Consider the following 27412-nt stretch of genomic DNA (forward strand, 5'->3'; position numbering starts at 1 on the left):
CAAATGTAATTAGTTTCGGCGACAGGCATTTTTGTATTTCGACCGAAAAAGACAAGAGGGGTTGCTCTGATGGTAAGCAACCCCCACTTCCAACCGAGAGGTTGTGAGTTCGAGTCTCCCAAGAGCAAGGTGGGAAGTTCTTGGAGGGAAGGATGCCGGGGGTCTATTTGGAAACAGTCTCTCTACCCTAGGGTAGGGGTAAAATTTGCGTACACACTACCCTCCCTAGACTCCACTAAATGGTATTATACTGGGTTGTTATTGTTGTTGACCGAAAAAGATTATGGTTTCAAAACGTTGCGTTTCGAGGCCGGCAGGCATTTGGTTGAACCAACCTATCAACCACTTTCCTTCACACTTCTCGTTTCAATACCAGAAATGAGAAAACCATTAAAAGCGAGTTCTTTATTTCCCAATTTAATCAATTTGGTTACTATTTAAATTAAAATATTTATATTTATTTTCCGAACAGCTGTCCTTTTTGCGTATATTATAAATTTCTAAATTATCCACTCTTTTCTCTTTTCCGGTTTTCTAATATTCTTCTCGATTCCATCTACTGTTCTATTTTCTCTCTACTTTCTCCATTCCCCGCCGGAAAATCATTCGTTCGCCGGCGAACTGTCGCCGGAGAAGTTACACGCGCTCAGAATCTCTGATATAGTAGTGTTCCTTGTTTCTCGCGCGTAGTTAAATCACCCGGTGTCGCCGTTCGCCGGTAAACCTCTTCGTATCGCCGGAAAACCGCCTGCTCGCAGGTGAACAGTGTCACCAGAGAATACAGCTTCTCTATTATCCTTTGGTTTCGAGTAGTTGAATTTGTTTTCGAGTAGTTGAACCACTCGGACGGTGAAATCGTTTTGATCTCCGAGTTGGACTCGGTTTTGTGCCGCATCGAGGTAATGTGGATAGCCTAAGGCTGTGTTTACGGTTCATTCTGCTGTAGATCGTGTTCTAGGACTTAGCTGGCGGTTTTACAAGCGCTCTGTTTTTGTTGTTGCTGTTTTTTTTTTAAATTTAATTTTCTGGTGAAGTGTGGGAGAAGACGCCGGAGTAGAGGAGAGGTTTGCAATACTATGCTTTTTAGAACATTTGGATGCGCAGTGTAATAATAAGAAGAGTGTGAGGTTTCGTCTAACTTTTTTTTTTTTTGCTTTGAAAATGGTGAATGTGATTTGGTTCTTTTCGTTTGAAGTCTGGATTTCGATCATTCTTATTGTTTTTTATGAAAATTGAAAGACTTTTACATTATGTTTTAGTAGTGGTAGTATTGGAACGAAACAGTCCCAATAGAGGAGAACAGATACTGAGGATTCATATAGCAAGCACTAACTAGTTCTAGATTGATGCATATTAGCAGTTGTGGAGCCACATGCAAGGAAGGGGATTGAATCCCCTTTTGTCGGAAAGTTATACTGCGTAAATAGGGTAAAAGCAATTTTTTACACGTATATAAACTTTTGAATCCCCCTAGCATAAAGAGAAAGGCAGTTCAAATCCCAAATATGCCTCTCTTTTTTTTTGAATCCCCTAGTTAGAATTCCTACTGCACTGTAGTTGTTATTTTGTTGTTTTATCAGTGGTTTCTTATGCATAATCTACAGTCTAAACTTTCAATCAAGTGCGAAATCTATTTCTGTGATTTCATATTTTACTGAATCACATGTTTAGGTGATAGTTTTTGGTATTGCTAATTCTGATTTTTTTGTCCATATTCGAACATCAGTAAAGATTTTTTGTACTTGTCCTAATCTGTAAAAGAAAAAGGAATTGTAATTGAAGTATATGAACTTTGTCTATGAGTTTAACATTTTTCTTGAATGGTTCGATCTGAAGGTTGCTAATAGTACGTTATTTATTACTAATTCATTTTCTGTATGGCAGGTGGAACTTGGAAGGCAGAGTCGGGATGTCAAGGGAGGCTATGTTGGAGTTTTTGAAGCGAAAAAGGCTTCAACGAAAGAAACCAGAATCTATGAATGATTCGACTTATGTCAGCAATACGATGAGTAGAAGTGGAGGAGATGCCCTAAGCTCTTCAGCTTCATGTGGTGTTAGAGTTCATGTAAATGCAGGGTGGGGGACTTCCTTAAACAGAAGAGATGTTTTCTCAAAGCACAAGGTTGCCAAGTTTGATACGTCTAATCTTGACTGGACTGATAAAATTCCAGAATGTCCAGTTTATTATCCAAGTAAAGAGGAGTTTGAGGATCCGCTGGTTTATCTCCAGAAGATAGCTCCTGAAGCTTCTAAATATGGTATTGTCTCCATTAATATTCCGTGTCAAATAAATTAATGTCTTATGTTTCTCACTGCAAACACTATTCTATTAGTTTCCAGGTAGAATTTTACCTTCTAGTCCTTATTGAGTACGTTCCTTTGATGGAATCTGCCTGTTGAGAACATTGATTTACTTGTTATCTAGAGTCTTCGGCATTTTCTGTAGTCCTCTGTCCATTTTGATTTTTGAAGGTGAAAATTGTCCCATCTATTTTCAAAAACATATTAATCCTTCTTGCTTTGTCTGGACTGTGTTCTTGTATAAACTTAGTTGCTAGTGACTTGGTTCGTTCTGTCAGATTCATTTGTTTGATAAGAGTTGATACTATGTTTGAAATAACAGGAATATGCAAGATTGTTTCACCAATCATGGCTTCTGTTCCTGCTGGAGTAGTGTTGATGAAAGAGAAGGCTGGTTTTAAATTTTCAACGAGGGTACAGCCACTTCGTCTAGCTGAATGGGATACAGATGACAAGGTCACATTTTTCATGAGCGGAAGGTTAGTTTTTCATTCGTATTTGGTGTTCTGTTAATTGATTATTTGTCAGCTTTTGAGGAATAATATGGTTTTTCAGAAACTACACATTTCGTGATTTCGAGAAAATGGCGAACAAGCTCTTTACTCGTAGGTATTGTAGTGCTGGATGCCTTCCTCCTGCTTATATGGAAAAAGAATTTTGGCATGAAATAGCTTGTGGAAAGACTGAGAGTGTTGAATATGCATGCGATGTTGATGGTAGTGCATTTTCATCTTCTCCCAATGATGAACTTGGAAAATGCAAATGGAATATGAAGGTGTAGATTTCAGAACAAAGTTTCTCCTTATCGTGCTGTTCCTATATGGAGTTTTTTTGTTTTGTTTTAAGCGATATGTTCTATTGTCAGTATAAAATGAGTCAATGTGCCTTGCATCTAGCGTTCATATTTATTGCTGCTACGTTCATGTTTTGAAACATTTTATCAGTGTTAGCCTTGTCACTGTTGTTTGATAGAGTTCCGCTCAATGTTCTCTTGTACTCTTTTCCTCTTTCTTACGGTTTTTACCTTTTTCCTTCCTTTCTGAACCTACCACACGAAAGACAAAATAAAATCTTTCTCATAATTTTCCATGCATCAGCTTTCCCCGCTCCTGTCAGCATTAGATGTAGTCTTAAAGGTGGTCTATTTGCCCTTTTATATTCCCTTTCTGTTCTAATAAATCCTCTATTTGTGGTTTCAGAGATTTTCTTGCCTACCTAAAGCAACACTTCGACTCCTCGAAAAAGCTATCCCGGTAAACAGATTAGTTTTTTCATCTTTTTCGTTGAAATTTTAGTCCAACCTGAAGTTATCTCACTTCCTAATAATGTATTTTCTCTTCTCTAGGGAGTTACTGAACCAATGTTATACATTGGAATGCTATTTAGTATGTTTGCCTGGCATGTTGAAGATCACTACTTGTACAGGTGTGTGTGATTTAATTTGAAGTGTACGTCCTAGTCTGGTTAATTTGGGGACTTACCTTTTTTCATTTGTGCATATAGCATCAATTATCATCATTGCGGGGCAGCAAAAACCTGGTATGGTGTTCCAGGTCATGCAGCGCTCAACTTTGAAAAGGTTGTCCGCCAGCATGTCTATAACAATGATATCTTAAACGCTGATGGGGAGGATGGAGCTTTTGATGTGCTTTTGCAGAAGACAACATTGTTTCCTCCTAACATTTTATCAGAACATGATGTTCCTGTCTATAAAGCTGTTCAAAAGCCTGGGGACTTTATAGTAACTTTTCCAAGAGCATATCATGCTGGATTTAGCCACGGTAAGCGTCTATAGTTTTGTCTAAACTTTAGAGTTAAAGGATGCATAATACCTTAAAACATGTTGGTCTGACATAGTTCTCCAACACTTCTCTACTTTTGGCCTTAATTTTTTTTATTACTCTTGTAGTTTCATCTTAGTTGACAATTAGCATTAGTGAATTCTATTTCTCTAATATGTAGGTTTTAACTGTGGCGAGGCTGTAAACTTTGCAACTGGTGATTGGTTCCCAATTGGTTCAGTTGCTAGCCGTCGTTATGCACTGCTGAACAGGGTGCCTCTTCTTCCCCACGAGGAACTTCTCTGCAAAGAAGCAATGCTTTTGCGTATGGATTTGGAACTTCAAAATCAAGCTTATTCCTCTGCAGATTTGATCACCCACCATAGCATTAAAGTTTCTTTTGTAAATTTGATGCGGTTTCAACATCGTGCTAGGTGGTGCCTCATGAGATCAAAAGCATTTTCTGGTGTATCGTCATTTTCACACGGCACTATTCTTTGCAGCATATGCAAGCGTGACTGCTATGTAGCATATCTGAACTGCAACTGTTACTCACATGCAATGTGCCTTCGCCATGGTATGTTATTGAATGGAACCTTTTCTTTGTCTTTATTTGTTAATTATACGGGGAAGCTCCTTCATAAAACAAAAAAAAGAAAGAAAATATCCGGAGACACTGAACTGATGATCAGTATGATGGTTGTTTCTTTATCAGATCCTAGGTCTCTTGATCTACCTTGTGGAAGCAGTAGAACCCTTTGCTTAAGGGAAGATTTTTCGGACATTGAAACTGCAGCAAGGAAGTTTGATCTGGATGATGTTGTTTTGCATGAAATTGGGCAATATAGAGAAAGTGATGACTACAGTCTCCTTTTGAACATGTTTCCACAAGCTGAAGAGGAAGGCTATGTTCCATTTTGTGAAATAAAATTTGAATGGTCTGAGGAAACCTTGAAAACTGAGGACTGGGTTGAACAGGCCTCCAATGCTTCTGCATCTGGTATTGGAATTGTGTCACGTGTTGGTTCTCCCATGGACCAAAAAGATTGCCTTTCTGCTAATGTTGATGTAAGTGATCATCGATAAAGTTACTATATCTGTGCTACTTTTCTGATTTCTGGAATACTGAAGTGGAAATGCTTTTATTTGATCTCAAGCTAATTCAATTTACATTGTAGGTACAGGAAAATGCTAACTCAAACTTAGGGAATAGTGTATCTGTCAGGCCTTCTAGAGACATTTCTGGATGTGAAAGTGAAAGATCAGTTTTTTCACCTGGTGATGACTATTTAAAGGTTCATGAAAAAGTAGCTCATGTTTCAGATGCTAGAACTGTTGTAGATCAAGACAGTGATGAGTCTGATACAGAAATTTTCAGAGTGAAGAGACGTTCTAGAACAGAACATGGGAGGAGGAGTACACATGATTCAATATCAGTTAATGTTGAGCACCAGGTATTGCATTCTGGGGTCTTAGTTCAATACAACTTTTCTCTCATTCTGTTTTCAAAATTAAAGTTCTAAGTTAAACAGTTCTATGGAAGTGGAAAAGCGGGTGTCAAATAAATTTTTGTTGGTTTCTATTTGGATCGTGGAATACGTCTATCTCCCTTTGTTGTTTTGCATAGATTAGTCCTTCAGCTTACCTAATATGTATCCAATGGTAGTAAACCCTTTTGAACTTTTGTTACCAAATCTGGAGCAAAATAAGTTTTTAGCCTATTTAATTACAGGGCTTTGATTACCTGGTCTTGCTAGTTGGTCTGTGTCAATCCAGGTTGGTATTTTATGTTCATTGTTTCTGATTTGCAGGTAAACAAGTATGTCAAACTAATTGCTTTGTTTGAGTGGATAGTATGAGACCCCTTATATCATGTGTCAAAAGCAAATTTTATGAAGCTAATCTTCAAATGCTGTTTCCATTGACCAGTTATAGTTACATTCACCTTACTTGCTACTGTGTGGACATTCGTCATTTTTGGTGTGAAATTTTTTGGTGTGAAATTGTACTAAGCTACTTAGTGTTATTGGCATTTTTTTTCCAGGGTTACAAACGATTAAAGAAACATCAAACTGAAGGACGGCATGGGCCATTATCTTCATCAGACTGTTCCATGGCTGATGATGCAACTCATAGTTACAATGGTAATTCAATCCATTCTAAGGAAGCCTTGGATTATCCTTTAAGAGACAAATCGGCCAGAAGTGGTACAGTTCCCATCTCTATTAAGTCCAAGAAAGGGGATAATGCATCGAGCAAGCAAAACGAGAATAAAAGAGATGAAAATTTCGACTATGGGTTGGGTAAGACTGTGGGGGAACCACCTCCGATAGAGATAGGGCCAAAGAGGCTGAAAGTCAAGACCCTTCAATTTTTAAGTTTGGAGGAAGAATTGAATAGCTCATAAAATCTGACTTTACTCTAACTCCCATTTTCTCTAATGGGGATCTAACAAAAGGATGAAAAGCTAAATATTTTGGGGGAGCAGCAATGCAACAGTTAACCAAAACTTAGATTAAGGAGGTACATTCTTTGTGCAGGCCTCTAATTGGGGCAAATGGCGCACTGGTGATTCTTATGGTTCTCGGGCCATGGTGTTTTTTTAGTCTTAAAAGGCAGGAGAACATCTCTCTCTGTCGTGATGGATGTGCTGGAGAGGTAGCAGGTACTTGGCAGAAGTCTGAGGTACGCGCAAGATAACCCAGACACTATCGTTATAAAACTCTTTCTTTTGCCACAGCAGATAGTAGAATTTGGGGTAGGGACTTTTCTGTTGTACATTTTTTATTAACAAATTGGTCAATTCTTGTGAGGTCCAATGTCTAGTAATCAGGTTAGGCCTTTGATCTAATGTGACATCTGCTGCCTCCATCTCAACAGGTCATTATTCTTTTTGTAGCTAAGGGTCTCTTTGGCTTGAAACTACATGAATAAATACAAAGAAGATTGTGTTTTTAGATTTCTTCCAACTTTCTATATTTATATTAAGCTGGCTACATTAAAAATAACATGACGCTTCTGATGGGCCAGGAAACCTATTTATTTTTTCTATTTTTTTTAAAGATTTTCCTTCATATTATAATTGTTTTATCAAAGCATCTGCATGCATTTTATGGAAGTGTAACAGTTTGTCTTTTAATTTAGGAAAGTGCAAAAGCTTGTCTATTCAACCGCGTTAAACAATCTATCTATACTATATAAAAAGTACGAAGTCACTATCGAAATATCATTCATATTTTTACCCTTTAAAAACTAATTTTATATTAGAAAAAAATAATCATTTACTTTAAAAGTCCGAATATTTAGGACTTGAAAATTAATTAAGATCTTGGTAATAGGACTTTCAAATCAACTATAAGTTTGTCGACAATAAATTTTTGTATTGATTTAAGTTTGTCGACAATAAATTTTTGTAAATCACCATTGCTACAGAGATCATTATTTGTAATGGATTCTCAATTAGATATAGAATCTTTGACTTCCTTTAACCTTCAGCTTCCGTCTTCCTCCCAAGCCTGTCAACAACTTCTTTCCTTCTTAAACCATAAAACAAATTTCTCCAAAACTATTCTCATAAATGATAGTAAGCTTTGTTTATTTCAAAAACAGTACATTTTTTTTACTTTCTTAGCACTTTCACGTTGATAATTCCATTAACTAAGGGATCCCTCTGCATTAATACATTTTTTACTACATTTCCTTTTCCCTCGGTCTTCCATAATTTCTTTTTTCTCTTCCATAAATAATACTTACCCGAATATATCAAAGATTCTGAAAAAAGAATATCTCAAAAATAATTTCCTTTGCACAATGAGAATTTTAGTATTTTTTTTCTTTTTTGAGTTTTAAACTTTTTTCTGTACAATGTTATTTTAACTCAAAATACACCTTTAATATATTTCAAGAATATTATATTATGATAATTTACAATGTAAATATTCCATCAATATGTCATATACATTTTTATATGTATTTTATACCACATATATAACTTTTATATATATATATATACACACACACACATCATAATATATTATTATATTGATATTATTCAAAGTATATTTCTAGCATATACCTTACATAAAATTTTATCTAAAATATTAACATGCCCCTAATATGTATATAGAAGAAAAAAAATATGTCACATATACTGTTTTTATATGGATAATTTATACAAATATGCATGTTATATTAGTGCAAAATATAAATGGCATATTAATAATATATATTTAAATATAAATAAGTGTATAAATAACATATTCATATATACATGATTTTTTCTAAAAAAATACATGATTTATAATATACCACAAACATACATTATTTTTTTTTCCACGAAATATATGTATTTTATTTCATTGGAATATACAAAATATATAATTTTGCTAGGATTAAGTTGAATAAAAAGGAAAAAATTGTTATGGAGTGGATCGATGATATATATTTAAATATAAAGACGTATATAAACAACATATACATATATACATGAATTTTTCTAAAAATACATGATTTATAATGTATATATATACCACAAATATACATTATAATTTTTTCATGAAATATATATATATTTTATTTAATCAGAATATAAAGATGTATAATTTTGCTACATTATATTATATAAAAAGGTTCATGTATGGAAAAAAAAAAATATGTTATGGAACGGATTGGTTTCTAGCGAAAACATAAAACATGTTATGGAATGGAGGATATTAAATACTAGGACTGCCTTTTTAAGCATCTTGATTCTTGCTGATTTGAATTGAATTAAATCTGCTATATGTATAAATATTTTACTGCCATATTTGTTAATCATTAATTAATGCTAATCTTTTGTATTATGTTTTTAATAGTGTGCTATTAATGAAAGTAGCCCATTCTAATTGATAGTTCCTCTATCTCAAATAGGAACGAACTGTGGTTCTTTGTTATTACATGTGATTTTGCATTTGATAGCATACACTGTTGCTAGAACAATTCGTCATCAATAATAAACAGTAAGAATCTCTTTTTCGTGTATAATTGTCGCATGAATTTATATCTTGATTATGTCACTATTTCCAATAATAAAGTGGTTTTTATATGAAAGTCATTTAATTTCTATAGCATGATTTTTGTTCTAGGTTGCGATGCGTTCATTGGCACAACCTTTGCTAAGTTTTTACGCGTAATGCCGTATGTGTGAGTGTGTGTGGTTACTTTGGGAACTTGAAATTTTGTGTCAAAGGTAAATATTTCTTTTTTAAATGAACATATTTTAGAGAATTGAAGTGTTTTGAGATACTTTCAAATAGTAGCAGAAGTTGAAAAAGTAATTTTTTTCCCATAAGTGTTGCCAAAGTGCTTTTAAGCATGAATTTATCCCTAGAATTTAACTTTATCAATACATTTGTGTTTCTTTGATAAAGTATCTTTTTATTTAAATGATTTGTGTCTATCTCTACATCAATTGCTATTACACATAATTTATTCTTATTCAATATTTTATATATTATTTTATTGATAGACACAAAATACACGTACAATACACGTACAACGAGAATCACCATTCTTTGACACAAAGTACCATCAGGGACACCTGACGAAGCAATTGTGCTCAACAAAGTAATGAGGAGAATTAAAAAGAAAGTTTATTTGTTGGACATCATAACTCTCTCACACTATAGAAAAGATGCACATCAAGGATTTTATAGCAATATGTATGCATCAGACTGCAACCAATTGAGAAGAAACTGTACAAGTTAGGCAGATAAAGTTGTACAACAGTATCCAATCACCGAGTACAAGTAAGACTTCAAACTCTCCAATTAGTAATCGACAAACGAATTGAATAAGCTCTTTAATTAGTAATCTGTAAACTGCATTCACTTCCATTAATTGAATAAGCTCCCCAATTAGTAATCAATAAACCGCACCCTCCTAGAAAGGTGTAATATCAAGAACAACACGACGATTAGCACCCTGATTCTTACTAGAAACTTCCAGACTGTTAAAACCAAGAACAAAAAATGAGATTTTTTTAGAAAATTACAACTCAAAAATGAAAAAAAAGTTACAGAGTTTCTAAGCAAAATTGTCTCTTAAAAACTCAAGAATTTACCAACAGATTACACACCTCGCTACCGGGAAGAACATTCCTGGATAAGCTTGATACGTGTTTACCGTGAAAATGGTAATTATAACTAAATTTGATTGTGTGGTTCTAAAAATACGTGATCCATTTTTATGCTAGTTGTTAGGCAGTAAATGCTAAGCGTGAGACTAGAAAATGAGATTAGAACTTGAAAATGGTATGTTTAGGCAAACCGAGCGGTTGAGAATCGGGGCCTCGAGCCTGACTATACGGGGCCTCGAGCCTGACTATACGGGGCCTCGAGGTCGAGCTTGATGCTAAGCTATGAACGTCCGATGAAGGGCTAACAGTATTGAGAGCTTTGATGAAGGCTCTTTATGGTCAATAATGAGTAATGAATGGAGAACAATAAATAGAACACGATGAATATAGACAATAAATGTAAGTAGTGAAACCAAGAGAATATGTTTAAGTTAGAGAGTAGAGAATGTTCTTGTATTGAATGATATGAGTAGTATGTCCTTACAAAAATGGCAAGGATCCCCTTTATATATCAAGGGGAATCCTAACATAGTATAAGTGCATTTATTACAAAGATATATGGCTCGTATAACCATTTAATGCCACGGTACGGGCTTCTGCTAGCCTAATAGGCTTGGCCAGCTTTAGTCACGTGCCTTGGGAACTTCTCGTTAGTCCAACATAGCCGCTGGTATGCACTGCCTTGAGATCGAGCGTATGGAAGCCCTCGGAGTCGGGCCTCGAGCCTGGCCTCGAGCCTTCCGAGAATGGGCTGCAAGATATCATACAACAACAACAACCCAGTAAAATCCTACTACTGGGGTCTGGGGAGGGTAGTGTGTACGCAGACCTTACCCCTATCCCGAAGGAGTAGAGAAGTTGTTTCCGAAAGACCCTCGGCTCAAGAAAACAAAAAGACAAAAGGAGACAATATTGGTACCAGCAAAGAAATCATATGAAAAACAGGAACAACATGAAATTCAGAAGAAAGATGCAAAGCAAATGCGATAGCTAGCAAATAGTTCCTGCACTGAAAAGTGAAATAGTAAGACACAACATTGCCACTATCTTAGATAAAAACCCTACCAGACTGGTCTCGCAATGGTACAAAGTAAGGAAAGACTCAAACTACCTCATAACATACAACCCTAATACTCGACCTCCGCATCTCCCTATCCAGTGCCATGTCCTCGAAAATCTGAAGCCTCACTATATCCTGCCTGATCACCTCTCCCCAAAACTTCTCTTTCCTAGATATCATAATGATCACAAAATTGGGCCCTCTAATTTTTACCGTATACAGATAGTCCCCGCGTTTCTTAGAATAAAAATGATAAGAAACGGTCTTGAATTCCTGCCTATTTAATATTCACTACCATGACGTCAGTCCATTAAAGCATTAAATGCCATGACTTAGAAGCCGCGCAAGAGTCGCTGTCAATAAGACTATCGAGAAGTCCACGACCCGATACTGGTTTGGCCCTTCCGCTTCCCAAATGCTACCCATACATCCTCTATAAATACCTCAATTGCCTTGTTATTCACACTTTTACAACATTTACAATCCCATAGAGCTAAGTTCATAATCTCTTACATTCCTTTCCCTTTCACGCTTGCCTCCTTACTTCTTTTCTCAAAAACCTTTTTGCAGCCATGGTTAGGACCTCTAAAATAGTGCTTCAGAAAGAGGACACCGCCTCTTCTTCTCGGCCATCTAGGGCTAAACCAAAAGTACCCCAACTATCGAACAATGTACCCCTACTAAATTTGATTTTGTATCCGATTTTTTCATCGAGAATCTTCCTAATACACCAGGCCGATGTGACCATGCATCTCGGTACATCAGCGTGGTAACCAATATAAAAAGAGTAAGGGAAGACTGCCAATGGGGGGCAGCAGTGTCGGTTGAGATTCCCCGACCTGCTGAAAGCATACTAGACCATAAGGCTGGCTTTCTTAGTGTATATATATACCCTTTACTCTGGTTCCCGTAGATTCTTCGGACCCTTCTTCTTCGTCGATAGACCTGGTGATCCTCGAATTCTGTCGTGAGTACCGGATGACGTTTGGCCAAATTTACCCTTCATTCTGGAGGATAGTCTATATGCTCCGATATTTTTCTAACCAAATCGAGGTTATGTCCTTCACTCTCAATCACTTGATCAGACTATACAACCCCCAACTCTTTTGCGGTCTGATCAAGCTTCATCCTCGATCTACGAGGACGTTCTTCTCGAGCATTGATGAGGACAAAGATTGGGGGTGGATGAGCCGGTTCGTCCAAGTGAGCCTCGGACGTAATCCCGACCAATATGATGCCATTCCCAGAGGAATGGAATACGCAACGTAAGTGCCCCCACCTCGAGTATGTTTTATTGCCCTTTCATCCCCTTTTGACAAATGATCTTCTTTTGATTGTGCATCCATTGTTTGGTACCCTGGCGTGGTTCAGAACCTATCGGGGTGGATTAGATAGTTGGACTCCAAATTTCCTTATGTTGAGCGCTCTTGGCGTGATTTGGCCAGAACACGGTGGCAGGCCAAGAACCACAGTATGTTTTTACCGTTATTTTTACTATGTTTCCTTGTGAGTATCCTTTTGTTTGATGTATCATGCTTGTGCAGGACTTGGGATGGAGTATCGATGAGGCCGACCCCTACTGGTGAAGAGGACACCTCGAAACCCGGCATGGGTAAGAAGAGGAAGAAGGACGCCACAGGCTCAACTTCGCCTTCTATAGCAAGTCCTCTTATCGAGGACGAAGGCGATGATGATGATGATGATGATGATGTATTCCCTTTGGTACAAAGGGTAAGACGAGGCGAAGACGCTTCGCAAGATACCGGGCGGGAGGCCGCTGAATTGGGGGTGGCCGATTTGGACCAGACCCGTGCTAAGAAGACCTTTGAGGAGAGCTCGGGGGGTTCAGGGACAGTCCTTGAGTCTCAAGTCAGACATGGCATAGTGCATGCTGATGAACCCGCTGCTGGTGACTCTGAAGGGCATGAACTCAAAGCTTCTCGCGGGCAAGATGAGGCACTTAAAGAAATTAACACTCTGAATGGCCTTAATTTGGGCCCTGTATTCTCACCGATGGAGATCAAGGATGCTCAGGATCAGGATACTGCTGGTGCGGGGGCCTTTCATGGAGGGGAGATATGCTCGAAGACCTCCTTGCTGGTATCGACGATAATATCGATATTGATGCTCCCGTTGATCTCGAGGAGGCAGAGAGGCTTCAGCAGCAGGTGGTACTCTCAACATATCACTTGTGCTTTTTAGTGCTTGACTTTCTGATTTTTCTGTGTTGTTGTAGGCTAATAAGATGTATGACCATACCTTCTCTAGGTTCCAGGGCGAGCTTTCACGTTGTGGGAAGGAGGTCAAAAAGCTTACCTCGGAGTTAAAAGAATTGAGGACCTCCTCTGCCCGAAAGGGGAAAGAGTTGAGCAGGCTTCAGGCTTCATGCCAGTTTGAAGGGAGTGTGCTAGGAAAGGGCTGGCCTCGCTGAGCAGGTAACACGACATCCATGAGTTCGTTTTTTATTCTCATAGCTTGATACTTACGAACTTTGATTTGTCTTTGCAGATTGGGCAGAAGGATCCCATTGTGGGGTGACTTCAGGAAGAGGCTGCAGTCAAGGATGCGGAGATCCTTGAGCTGAGGGGGCAAAATGAGGCCGTGGCCTCAGAGAGGGACATTTTGCGGGCAGAGCTGGCATCGTCCCTGGATCTTCTTCAAATTGCCCAAAAGGAGTTTGCTGCACTATCCGTGACCAAGTCTGAGGCCGAGGAGGATGCGTCTTCATACAGGAAAGATGCCGCTACTGTGAATGAACAAGCCCGGGAAATATTGGAGAAGGCCAAGCAGAAGCTAGATAGGGCCATCGCTTATGCTCGTGCAGAGGCAAGGAGGCAAGTTTTTGAGGAAGCAAGTGCTAAAGGCACCAATCTCTCGGCTGAGATAGAGGAAGCCCGAGACTTAGAGGAAGAGTTGGCATTCTTGAATACTTCGGATTAGGGTTCCGGAGATGACCCAAAGAACAGTGACGGCAAAGAATAGGCCCACAACGTCTTCCATTTTTTTTTTGTGTATAAATATTTCGGGGAAAAGGTCTTGCAAAGACGCCCCTTGTAAGTATATTTTTGGTTATATAAGAAAATTTTTCTGCTTCAAGTCTTCGAATTTATTCTCAATGCTTATGTAAATTTAGTTTATTAAATTTTGACGTTGACTCTTCGGAGCCCATATTTGGAGTAGTCGGGACCCTCGAGATTGGGCATATCTCGAGGTTAAGTCGATAGCCTTTTATAATCGATGCCCTGTAACAACAGAAAACTTCGGGGTCTCAATAGCCCCCGAGCGCTGTGTGACAGTATCATTTATGTGCCACGATTGTGAAGCGACCGGGGTGGTCCCACCGGTACATTTCCCCCAAAAATGGCACTGGCATGGTTAGAATTAATTGACCTTCAGGATAGGCGAACAGTCACTGCTTGCCCTATATATATGCATTCACTTGTCTCTTATCTAAGGACTCCGCTACTTTGAGTAACTATCCCTCTTATAGAGCTCTTTTCTGTGCTAGCTCTCTTTCCATTCCCAGAGCTTTCGCCCAAGCCTTTACCTTCCGTGGCTGCTACGTCCAAACCCGTTCACCAAGGAGAGGAGAGTTCCGCATCTACTTTGCGCTCGGTCGGTGGTACACCGCCGGTATCTGGTGAACTACCCTCGAGGTGCTTTGTCACGAGGAGGGACTTTGTGTAAGAGAGACCTCCAAATGTTTAGGGTCACCAGGAGCATGCATCGAGGCTTATTTCCTCAATAGGGGAGGAGCACCTCGAGGTAGTTAGAAAAGATTATGGATGGGGAGAAAAAGTAGTACTGCAAGTGCTTTCCCTAGAAGAGAGCATCATGGCTCATGTCGAGGGGTTTTTGAACGTGTATATGTACCCCTTTACATTGGGCCCCCTCGATAGAGTCATGCTCGAATTTTGTAAGATATGTCGGGTTACCCTGGCATAGGTTCACCCATCATTTTGGAGGATAGTGCTAATGGTAAGGTATTTTGCATATAAAATCGGGCTCGAGTTCACCCTCAATCATCTTCTGTACCGGCCTTTGCATCACCGACGCATGATTACTCTACAATGTCGATCCACCTAGCCCTTTAATGTTAGAAATGAAGAAGATGAGGACCGAGGGTGGATGAGTCATTTCGTCCGAGTGCGTACTGTCGATATTATCCCCGCATAGTTCCTTCCATTTCCTGAGAAATGGAATTTCACACATAAGTGGTACATGTAGACGTGTGATTTTTGACCCTCCCCGGGAATTTTCACATTTTTGGCGCGAATTTTTAATTTAGGTCTAATATAGCTATTTTAGCTAATTTTGACTATTTTACTTTATTTCGTCGCAAAAGGAAAAATTACAAAAAATATATATATATAAACATTTTAGTTTATGTATTTCTTTTAATTTTGAAAAAATACAAAAAAATAGTACTTTATATTTTATCTTTATATAAAAACGAAAATGACAAAAATAGTTTTATTTATGCTTTGTAGCTATTTTAGTCTTGGAAAAATACTAAGAAAAAAAGAAAAAGAAGAAATAGTTTTGTTTTAAATAATTAGTCTTATTTCGGTAGTTATTTTGCTTACATAGGATTAATTGAATAACATCGTGTTTTTTTCTCGGGTCTGGGCAAAGAATAATATTTGGGTTTAAACTTCCCGTTTTTAGGCCTAATTTTCGGACCTAACCCATAATAATCCGAACCCCACCACGCATGGGGGACACATGTATTGGACCCCTACACATGTAGGGTCCATGTTCTTTGCACAAAGGCTGAAAATTTGGAAAAAAGAGGGGACATAACGTGAAAAGGGGGGAGGAAAAAGACAAAAAGAATGGAGGAAAGAATTTTAAAAGCAAAGAATTCTTTAAGAAAGGAAAGGGACAGGGGTGAGAAACGTGAAAGAGAGGAAGGAGAAAACTTGGAAACAAGAAAGGAGAGGGCACTATTCACGTTCTTCTTCTCCATGAAGAAAGAACTGAACAAAGAGAGGAACCTCAGGCCATAGCCCATTGCCTCCTCCTCTTTCACGTCCAAACGACCATAACCAACCTCCCCGTCGCTTCTTCGCGCCCAGCAGTGAACCAAAGCAGCCCGTCGATCAAACAGTTCGCTGCCCATCGTCACTCTGTCAACCAGCAGCGAGCAACGCTACTGCTGCTGCTGCGTCGCGTCGCCAATGACCCTTCATTCCTCGTCGAGCAGCAGCAACTGCTGTTGCGTCGCCCAACTCCCCTATCGTCTTCCTCACTAGCTGAACCCGCAAACGACCCCCCACTCCTCAGCTGCTATCAAGAAGCAGTTGCTGCTGCTTCCTCGTCGGAACCACTGCTGCATCGTCGACCCACAACCACTGCTTCACTTTTCTGTCCAAACGCCCCGCCACCAGCTCCCTCCATCCCGTCCAGCTTCCCCAACAACCACTGCTGCATTGTCGACCCACCTCCTGTCCAAACTTCCTTCATCGACCACCGCCCAAGTGACCCGCTATTGCTGCTCCTTCCTCACATCCCAACGACCCCTTCTGCTCCATCTCCTCGTATCGGTCTGCTGCGTTGAAAAACAATCAGCAGCAGCCCACATCTCGGGTCGTTGATAGTCTTGGTCCGAGCTTTCCATTTCTGTTGAGGTCGTCTTTGTTCATCGAGGTCCGGTACGTCGAGGTTGTTGTCCGAGGTGTCAAGGTTCGTCTACGGTTCATCGCGTTTCAAGGACAACGCTGCCTCGCGGTTAGTTTTTCTTTCAGATTTGTTTGAGGCTTTATTTGGCGCTTATCTCTAAAAGTATTGGCTTCAGTAGATTTTTTTGGCTTTATTTGGCGCTTATCTCTAAACGCTGCCCCTGAAGCTACGGTTTATTTGGCTTTATTTGGCGCCTCACGGTTCTTCGTTTGCTTCAGTAGATTTTTAGTTGTTCCCTGCTCATATGTATGTGGTTATTCACTTGTTTTTTTAATATGAGCATATGAGTGAGATTCTGGCAAAAGATGCATAATTATGCTTAGTTTTCTTTTTTTTTGTTTTGTTTAAGTTTTTTTTCTAGTGCTTGTATTATTAAGGAACATTGCAGTTAGATTATAGATTTATTTTTACGTGATTTTGCTCAACAGATGTAGTCTAGTGCAATGCTCTTAGTAGTTGTGTAAATATGGGCTTAAACCTTTGGTAGAAGTAATCCTTTGAAATCAGAATCCGAGGTGTGTCGTTTTAGCAAATTCTATGGCCACCGCAAAGTGGAAAATCGTGGTTGCCTTAAGTTTTCTATTTTTTATTTTAATATAATAAAAATTAGACGAGCCTCTCCAAATAAAAATACAAATTGCGGGGCCCTCAATAATTGGTCATAATCGATACTTAGAATCTGGGATGGACTGTTTTGGTGAATTTCACTGCCTTCCCCAAAGATAATAACGCGTTAGACTCTTTAGACGCGATTTAATTAAGTTACATTTTAAACTCGGGTGCACATTTATGTGACCCAAATCTCAATCTCAACGGAGTCCAAATGTGTCTCTAATCACAGGCACATTGATTGTGACGTGGTTTGAGATGCATTTCCATGACGTTGCAAGTTTTTTTTTTATTAAATAATGAAGGAGACGAGCCTCGACAAACAAAAATGCACAAGCTGCGGGGCCCTCTAAATGTATATATTAAAATACTTAGAATTCGGGACAGGCCGCTTAGCGAATTTTACGGCCTTCCCAAAATAACAATACGCTAGTTGCTTTAGGCACGCCCTTTAATAATTTATTTTCCTTAACTCGGGTGTACATTTATGTGACCCAAATCCAAAATCTCAACAGAGCCGAGATGTGTCAATAATCACGGGTACATTGATTGTGACGTGGTTCGAGATATGTTTCCACGATGTTGTAATTCTTGATAAAAATAACAGTAAATGATAAAAACGGTTAAAAGTAAAATTTTGCACATAAGTTCATATTTGTATAAAATCAGATAATCAAGCCGAATATGACAGTTGAGCGACCGTGCTAGAACCACGGAATTCGGGAATGCCTAACACCTTCTCCCGGGTTAACAGAATTCCTTATCTGGATTTCTGGTACGCAGACTGTAATATGGAGTCATTCTTTTCCTCGATTCGGGATTAAAAATTGGTGACTTGGGACATCCTAAATCTCCCAAGTGGAGACTCTGAAATAAACAAACAAATCCCGTTTCGATTGTCCTTTAATTGGAAAAAACTCCCTACGCCCCCGCGGGGGCGGAAAAAGGAGGTGTGACAGTACACTTGTGTTCTTATTATTTTTTCCCATGGTAAAGGCGGACTCTGTAAAGATGCTTTCCTTTCCTTTTCTTTTTGCAGCAATCCCATGGATGCCATACGAGGTTCCCAACCTGTCGGATTAGTCTCAGAAACTGGCGGCTTGTTTGACTTACGATGAGCGTAAGTGGTAAGATCTGGCCAAGGGTAGATGGGAGGCAAAATATCACGATACGTGGTGCGTGGCTTGATTCCTTTGAAATGTGCTTTATTTTATGTGTACTAACTCCATTACCGCAGACATTGGAGATTTTTCTGAGATAACTTCTTGCCTTGGAAAAACGGTTCCTCTTTTGCCGCTGTCTTCATTTCCCTCCGAAGGTACTTTGAGGGATACAGGTGTTCTGCCACCGTCCTCGCCCTTCGTCGAAGGTACTTCGAGGGGTGTTCGAGACCAGGGGATGCCCAAATCAAGTGGGGTTTCGAGCGACCGTGCCCCTACCGAGATCGGTTCGACTGGGGCCGGTGAGACTAAGCCAGCAGGTGCACGCTCGACCTTTGAGGAGGCTCCGATGTGAAGCTCGATTAAGGAAAGCCTAGGATAGGGAGAAATCCCTCAGGCTTCTTTGTGATGAAAGGGGAAAAGAATTGAGGCACCTTCAGTACGAGGCGAATCAAAGCCTGAACTATGAGAGCCACCAGGCCAAGAATGAGTGTAACGAGCTAAGGGCTCAGATGTCCATGTTGCAGCCAAGAAGAATGCTCTGGCCAAGGTTTCTGCGCTCGAGGTGCAGCTCCAAAACTCCCGTGAAAATAGCTCGGTTCAGACGAGTAGGATTGTAAGGCTCGAGTCTGACCTTTTAGAGATAAAGGCCAAGGTTGTGGATGCCCGGACTGAAGCTGAAGAATTTCGGGCTGAGGCCGATAAAAAAGTGGCCGTTTATTTAAAAGACGCTGCTGAGGTTCGAGCAAAGTTAAGAGGTGCTTTCGATCGAGAGAGCAGAAGTGTTAGTTTGTATGAGTCCACCAAACAATAGAGTATCTGGTCCTCTATGAGGTTATGCTGAGAATGCTAATAAAGCTGTAAGTAAATGAGACACAGGATTTTTACGTGGAAAAATCCCAACTCAAGGGGACAAAAACCATGACCTACACCTGTAGGCTTTCAACTAAACTAACTTATAAACACCTATTACAAGCCACTTTGTAATGGCTGCATTACAAAGAATTCAACTCAACTAACTTGTGGTACTCTCACCACAAGCCACTTTGTCACTCTCTAGTTACAAAGAATTTAACTAACTTGTAATACTCTCATCACAAGCCACTCTGTCACTCTCTAGTTACAAAGACTTTAACTTATGACTAAACCTAGTCACAACATAAACTCAGAGAGTTTACGGATTTTACAAGAGGGTTCCTAATCAACGCTTCTGGCTAAGCAATTTAGGAGATACAATAAGAACAATCACAAAGTTACAACTCAACTAGGGATAACAAAATACTAACTTTAGGAACTGGTCCGTAGTAGCGTTTAACTTTGTTCTTCAAGCTCGTGAGAATTAATTTCTATGTTTTGCAAAAGGCTTGAATGAGAAACAGAAGTGTTCAAGTGATGTTTTGATATAAACTTATTGTTGATACACCTTTATGACATCACTTGAAATGATGTAAGCATTTTAGTTGGTCAAGGAATAAGTGGGCACTGGAAACAGTGCAGTGCAGGCAGAAATAGTGTAGATAGTCACGTCGCTTCCAGTTGTGTCCCATTGACTTTGTACTGCTATGAGGGAACAACAAGGGTATCAGGTCCTTGTTTGGTTATCTATCCCCTGAAGCTATAGCAGTTCACATTGAGTTGGAATCCATTAATCTTGTAGTGTAGCCTAAGTATGTCAGGTTCCCTATTTGGTTCTTGACAAAGTTTGTTAGATCATCAAAACATAAGTCAAAGACATTGAAAACCTATCAAGAAGTAACGAATATGCCCGGTGCAAATGTCAGAGGGAAACCCTCGAAGAGATTCACGCTAGGGGCTTCGATCTTTCGGAAGAGATAGCGCAGGCCAGGGCGGATGAATATGCCGCCAAATTCCTCTTGTCTGATGCGAAGATAGTGGAGAAGAGGCCGATGGGGCTGCAGTCCCCGATTGGAAAATAGACTAGGCTTTTTTCTATTTGATTCTTTGTACAATTTTCTTAGAGAACATTGTAAATATGGCCTCACATTGTTTCATTCATGTGTATATATAAAGAAACCTTTCGATTTGTAATTCGGCCCAGAGCCCTGTTGGGGCGGCTCGTAGGCTCTCATGTGTTGGGTCGGTACGACCTCTTAATATAGGCTAGAGAAAGTGGCTCTTATGCATCGGGTCGGTACGACCTCTTAGTGTAGGCTGGTGGTAGTAGCTCTTACGCATTTGCCATTAGGTATTTTTAGTTAACTATTTAGGGCTCAATCTCTGAGTCAGATTTTGACTCGAGCTCATTGGCCCTTAAGTTTTTAAGCTGGCCTTTAGGCTCTTACGCATTGGGTCGGTACGACCTCTTAGTATAGGCTGACGATAGTGGCTCTTACATATTGGGTCGGTACTACCTTTTATTTTAAGCTGGCGACAATGGTTCTTACGCATTGGGTCGGTACAAACTCTTATGTAGGGTTTATTTTCCCTTGATAAAGACTTTTTGAAGTATTTGTGTTCGCTCGACTCTTCGACGGTTCGATAAGAACCTCGGTTGTGAGCTATTAGGTAACGATAATTGAGCACCTCGGGAGGTTTCGCTCAATGGCTGAATCATTTCGAAGCCTGTTATTTGGAGCTGATATGATCGAGGCTCTTTTGCTTATGCCAAGGGTAGCCTGATTAACTGGTTCTTTTCGAAGTAATTGAAGGTCTGTAATTTTATAACGACAGTCGGGCATCCCTGAGTCGCGTTAGTTTGGCTGGCACAGCCTTGTGACCGTAGTCATTGTGTTTGTCCGGAGCCTTTCAGTCCCCGAGTGAAGTAGTTTCGGCGTCTATATCGAAGGTATGCATTTTTAGGGGTCTTACAAATTCGAATATATAGCCTTAACTTTAAGATCGGGATTATGCCTTTTGTAAGGTCTTATAAATTTTGACATGCCTTACTTGAGGTCTTACAGACTTAGTTACTTCAAGTATGATTCATGCCTTGCTTGAGGTCTAACATATTTGGTTACTTGGTACAAGTATGATTCATGCCTTGCTTGAGGTCTTATAGATTTGGTATTTTCTTATGAAGGCCTTATGAGTTTGGGGTTGCCCGCATGGGGTCTTATAGCCTCAACTTTTCAAATCAATGGGGTGACAATAGGCGACAGTCCCCGAGACATCGAGTGCTTTTCGGCTCTGGAGCCATTTTTTATAAACTTGGTGTTGCCTTATTGAGGGCTTATGAGTTCGAAGTTTTCTGACTCGGAGGTTGAGTTCCTGACGCCAGTCCTCGAGTGTTCGGGAAATTTTTGGCTTTGGAGCTATTTCTTGCGAAATCATCAGACTTCTTTGAAGCGTAAAGCGTTTTGATGGAGGAAGAAATATTCTTTACTTACTTGGCACAAGTATATACGTTTTTGCCGTCAAGGGCTTAATTATTCTATGCAAACATGGTTCATTCGAGCATTTGGCCCAGTACATCATTTTTCTATTGAGACCCTTTTTGGCTTATCTTGACTTCTCCGAGAAGGAGATCTTCCCGGGGGATGCCCCTTAGTGTTTAAGGTTGATTGAAGAGAAGCCTTGAATACTTATTAGGTTCTCCTTAGGTAGCATATAGATGTTGCCTCATTTAAAACCTTGTTGGTAAAACCCTTCTTGGGATAAAACCCGATTGAAGGAAAAGAGTGCAACGTACGCTTTTAAACCTTAAGGTCTTCGAGCTGGGCAGCGCTTCGACTGTTCTAATCGGACATCTGCACAAAAGTTAGTGTAAGATATAAACAAAAAGGTAGATGGTCATACCTTAGTGGCGATGGCGCTTCGAGCCTCGATATACCTTCAATGTTTGCTCCGGGGACGCGTCACGGTCCCTTGCTTGTTTTATTCGGGTATAGCCGAGAATGTGTTCTGTTAGCGCTATTTCACTGTTTGCTTATCTTGTGGTTCCTTCGATGTCGAAGGCGTCGATGCCGGTGTCATGTCGTGCACTGCGAACATCTCTCTTGTTGCGTGCTATTCTCCGTACACGGTTTTTACTCCATCCTTTGTCGGAAAATTCATCATTTGATGAAGGGTTGATGGTTCTGCCCTCATGCAGTGTATCCATGGCCTTCCGAACAAGGCATTGTACCTCATGTCTCATTCGATGACATGGAATTTGACATTTTGGGTCATGCCGGCCACGTTTATCGGGAGGGTGATTTCCCCTTTCGTTGTTTCACTTGCCATGTTGAATCCGTTGAGGACTCGAGAGGCGGGCAGGATCTCATCGAGCAGTCCGAGCTGGGCCACGACCCTTGACCTGATAATATTGGCCAAGCTATTTGGATCCACACATTTAATTTGAAATGTATTTGCAAGAAAAGAAATTACCAATACATTGTTATGAGGCTGAGATAAGGTTTCGGTGTCCTCATCACTGAATGTGAGAGCGTCCTTGGGTATGTAACATCGAGTTTGCTTTTCCCTGGTGGATATTTTTGTTCCTCTGATAGTGGGTTCCATTGGAATGTTGAATCCACCCATGATAATATGGATGACATGTTGTGGCTTATCTGTTTCATTTTTCTTGTTCGCCTTTCTTTCCCGGAATTAATTTTTGGCTCGGTCGCAAAGGAACTCCCGGAGGTGCCCTTTGCTGAGTAGCCGGGCTACTTCTTCTCGGAGTTGTCTGCAATATTCGGTCCTATGACCGTGGGTCACGTGAAATTTGCACACTAAGTTGGGTTTCCTCTGCGACGGATCTGATAGCACAGGTCTTGGCCACCTGGTGTCCCTGATTTTACTTATGGCGGATACGATGTCTAAAACATCAACGTTGAAATTATATTCCGACAAGCGGGGTGCCTCCTTCATTCCTATATGCCTATCGAATTTGACTCTGCTCACGAGTCCCCGAGGGTTATGACCTCGGTCTGTTCTTCGATCACTTCGGGGTATGTTATGCCTTGGGGCGTTTCTTTCGTCTTTGGTGTATGGCTGGTACCTTTCATTGTTTGGTTTTGGCTCCTTTGCCAGGAGTCTACTTAGGTTACCGAGCCCGAGGGGGCTTCCAGTTAGTCGTCTTCGACCCTGATCTTTGATTGGTATCGGTTATGGATATCCGACCAGGTCATAGTGGGATATTCAACCAAATTCTGCTTCAGCTGCTTCAAAGACACCGAGCTCCACTCATTCAAGCCTTTGGTGTAGGCCTGCATCGCCTAGTCATCGAAGACTGGGGGTAATTCCATTTGCTCCATTTGAAAACGAGATACAAACTCCCGCAACATCTCATTCTCCCTTTGCTTGATTTTGAAGACGTCGAATTTCCTTGCAGCCACCTTGATGTCACTGACATGTGCCTTTATGAATAATCTGCCAGCATGGCGAATGAGTCTATTGAATTCGGAGCTAGGTTGTGATACCACATCATGGCCCCTTTTGAGAGTGTTTCTCCGAACCTTTTTAGCAGGACATATTCGATTTCGTAGTCCCTCAGGTCATTGCCCTTCACCACACAAGTATAAGTAGTGACGTGCTCGTTGGGGTCCGAGGTTATGTTGTACTTTGGAAGGTTGGGAATTATTAACTTCTTCAGGATAGGCTTTGGAGCAACATTTGACGGGAATGGATTTTGCACGAATTTCTTTGAATCGACACCCTTCAGGATCTGGGGTGCGCCGGGGATCTGATCGACCCTCGAGTTGTAGGTCTCCACATTTTTGTCATTGTCTTCTATCATCTTTTTCCCGATTAGATCCTCTTTGTGAGGTCCTCTAGCATCTTCAAAATAGCAGGGTCGGTCGCTGACCTGTTGTTGCTTGAACTTTCAGGTACCTGTTCGGCTCGAGGAGCCGTTTTCGTTGATGTTGTGCTTGAAGTTTTTTTGTGGTTTTGCAATTGAGCAATTTCCAGTTGTTATGCTGCAACATCTCAAAAATAACGTGAAGGCTAACCTCTTGTTCCTCCCGAGTCGGGGTTTTTTGAGCTTATTGTTGGTCTCCTTGGCATATGCTTTTGTTAGTGTGGGAGCTTATATCGACATGTTGGGCATCGCGTGAGACCACATCTGCAGGGATTGGCTTTGGTGCGTCCTCAGGGTTTCGTGGTGGTGCGCCAATACCTGGAACAACCATACCATTCTCTCCATGGTCCTCAAGACCGTTGTTTTCATATGCATTCACTGAGTTAGACATTTTGACCTAAAATCAACGATTCTTGGGCAAGAAAAAACATGAAAGATAACTTGCGTTATGTAGTAAACCAGCAAGAAAACAATCACTATTATTTTTAGCCTCACGGTGGGCGCCAAACTGTTTACCGTGAAAATGGTAATTACAATTAATTTGATTGTGTGGTTCTAAAAATACGTGATCCATTTTTATGTTAATTGTTAGGCAGTAGATGCTAAGTGTGAGACTAGAAAATGAGATAAGAACTTGAAAATGGTATGTTTAGGCAAACAGAGCGGTTAAGAATCGGGGCCTCGAGCATGACTATACGGGGCCTCGAGGTCGAGCTTGATGCTAAGCTATGAATGGCCGATGAAGGGCTAATAGTATTGAGAGCTTTGATGAAGTCTCTTTATGGTCAATAATGAGCAATGAATGAAGAACAATAAATAGAACCCGATGAATATAAGCAATAAATGTAAGTAGTGAAACCAAGAGAATATGTTTAAGTTAGAGAGTAGAGAATGTTCTTGTATTGAATGTTATGAGTAGTATGTCCTTACAAAAATGACAAGGACACCCTTTATATATCAAGGGGAATCCCAACATAGTGCAAGTGCATTTATTACAAAGATATATGGCTGGTACAACTATTTAATGCCACGGTACGGGCTTGTACTGGCCAATAGGCTTGGCCAGCTTTAGTCATGTGCCTTGGGAACTTCCCGTTAGTCCATCATAGCCGCTGGTTTGCACTGCCTCAAGATCGAGCGTATGGAAGCCCTCGGAGTCGGGCCTCGAGCCTTCCGAGAATGGGCTGCAAGATATCATAATGATCATAAAATCGGACCCTCTAATTTTTACCGTATACAATACGTCTCGTAAATTTTTGAACCACTTTGTAAGAGCTCGACCCCTTGTAGTGAACCATTGTAAAGTTTCTAGCTTCATTTTGAGCTCGACCCCTTAGGGTTTACTTATTATTTTCCTAAATGGACAATCCAGCATAAATTAGGATATTTGCCTATATATATATATATATATATATATATATATATATATATATATATATATATATATATATATATATATATATATATATATATATACTATAACAGTTTTAATAGCTCTAGTTTTCTCTTTAATTCTATGAGTTTTTTTTTTGATAGTCAATGGAGAGCTTTATAGTGCAATCTTGTGGTATCTACAAAGAATGGTATCACTGTATATGCTTCCTATTTGTTGGCAAAGTCATTTTCCAATTGTCCCTAGAAGTGCAATTAACTGCCATATTCAATCAACAAAAATTTAATAAAGTAGTACTACACCTATTTTCATCAGTTGGTGGTTTCGTCCGTTAGGGTTTATCAAGATCAACAGATACTATGTAGATTTATGCGTAATTTAGCACTAATAGGGGTTTTGGAGGTGTTGCTCGAGATGATTAAAGAACAACGACGTCTCAATAAAACTTATGGCCTAAAGTCAAATTTTAATAAGGGGATTGTTTTGGTCTATAGTGTAGTTATCTTTAAAAATATAGTATTAATATTTATGTTGGTTTATTTTTTTTATTTTTTAGTTATCTTATAAACTATAATATTAATATTCACATTGAAATTCAATTTAATAAGATGTTAGCCATGTATTTACAATATATTACCTTGGATCTTACTGTAAAAATGTTATTTACCAATATGAAGAGTTGAGTATCTTAATTTAAATTTCTAAAATAGTGCTATTATTAGAAAAAATAGATAGTCTTTCTTTCTGATTTTATAAAAATATTATATCTTTTATTATAAAGTTCAATATTATCTAAGCGAAAATAAGATTAAAAATCCACAACTAAAAATATTTTTGGGGCCTCAAAATTTAGGGGGCCTAAAGCAAAGGCTTTACTAGTCTCCCCCTTGAGCCGCCCCTATAAAGGAAGGCGGTTAGGAGGATTTGGCGGGCGACTTAGCATGAGAGTAACAACAAGTCTTACACCAGGTTGTGGGCTATACAGGGCGAGTTGACTCTAGAAAAAAATTACAACTTGGAAAAAGGTAATAATTGAAATTAACTTGAGTGATGCCTTAATGTGGCTAACTGTGGAAGGTAACATTATTGAAATCCACCCAATCGGGTCGTTATGGAAGAATGTAGGAGCCTCATATCTATATTTGGAATAACTCTATTCTATACTTTGAGGCAAGGAAAAGAAATACGTATGCTGACCACTTAGCGAAATTGGGGAGAATGCAAAAAGGAAACTTGGTAAAGATTGCACCGTCCACCACAATCGATGCACAATTGCTTTCAGCGGACATGGCTCCATGTAACTAGCGAGCAGGGTAGGGCAAAAACATTGTGAAGTTATAGAATTTCTGTAATGACCCGACCAGTCGTTTCATGCGTTACCGCTCCGTTTCCCCCATTTCTGCTTCTTATTGTCTTGTTCAACTGTATTATATGTTATCGAGTTGGTTGGTTCAGGTTCAGAGAAGTTTTGGTAAGGTTTGAGACACTTAGTCTTTTTTGAGTAAACTTAAATTGGAAAAGTCAACCGAATATTGACTTATGTGAGAAAGGGCTCAGGTATGAATTCCAAT

At 39.7% G+C, this 27412-nt stretch overlaps 2 protein-coding genes across 2 annotated transcripts; both read left to right on the forward strand.

Annotated features, from left to right (window-relative positions):
- The first annotated feature begins 511 nt into the window (after nt 1-511).
- LOC104237542 (lysine-specific demethylase JMJ13-like) lies at nt 512-7041 on the forward strand. Its single transcript, XM_009791709.2, has 11 exons — nt 512-899; nt 1885-2258; nt 2624-2780; nt 2857-3076; nt 3501-3554; nt 3647-3726; nt 3805-4082; nt 4264-4659; nt 4798-5150; nt 5261-5536; nt 6127-7041. The coding sequence occupies exons 2-11, from the start codon at nt 1910-1912 to the stop codon at nt 6487-6489; spliced, it is 2526 nt and encodes an 841-aa protein (XP_009790011.1). The 5' UTR covers nt 512-899; nt 1885-1909; the 3' UTR covers nt 6490-7041.
- A 6665-nt stretch (nt 7042-13706) lies between these two features.
- On the forward strand, nt 13707-14197 carry LOC138882657 (uncharacterized). The gene is made up of 2 exons (XM_070163265.1): nt 13707-13710; nt 13806-14197. Exons 1-2 carry the CDS (start codon nt 13707-13709, stop codon nt 14195-14197), a joined length of 396 nt encoding a protein of 131 aa, XP_070019366.1.
- The last annotated feature ends 13215 nt before the right edge of the window (nt 14198-27412 follow it).

Source organism: Nicotiana sylvestris, chromosome 12, assembly GCF_000393655.2.
Source record: "Nicotiana sylvestris chromosome 12, ASM39365v2, whole genome shotgun sequence".
Lineage (NCBI taxonomy): Eukaryota > Viridiplantae > Streptophyta > Magnoliopsida > Solanales > Solanaceae > Nicotiana > Nicotiana sylvestris.

Excerpts from the sequence above, each read along its gene's own strand:
- LOC104237542 (XM_009791709.2), top strand. The coding sequence starts at position 1,910 with ATGTCAAGGGAGGCTATGTTGGAGTTTTTGAAGCGAAAAAGGCTTCAA. Across the intron at positions 3,077-3,500 it reads AATGCAAATGGAATATGAAG|AGATTTTCTTGCCTACCTAA; the intron begins GTGTAGATTTCA and ends TTGTGGTTTCAG. Across the intron at positions 4,660-4,797 it reads TGCAATGTGCCTTCGCCATG|ATCCTAGGTCTCTTGATCTA; the intron begins GTATGTTATTGA and ends TTTCTTTATCAG.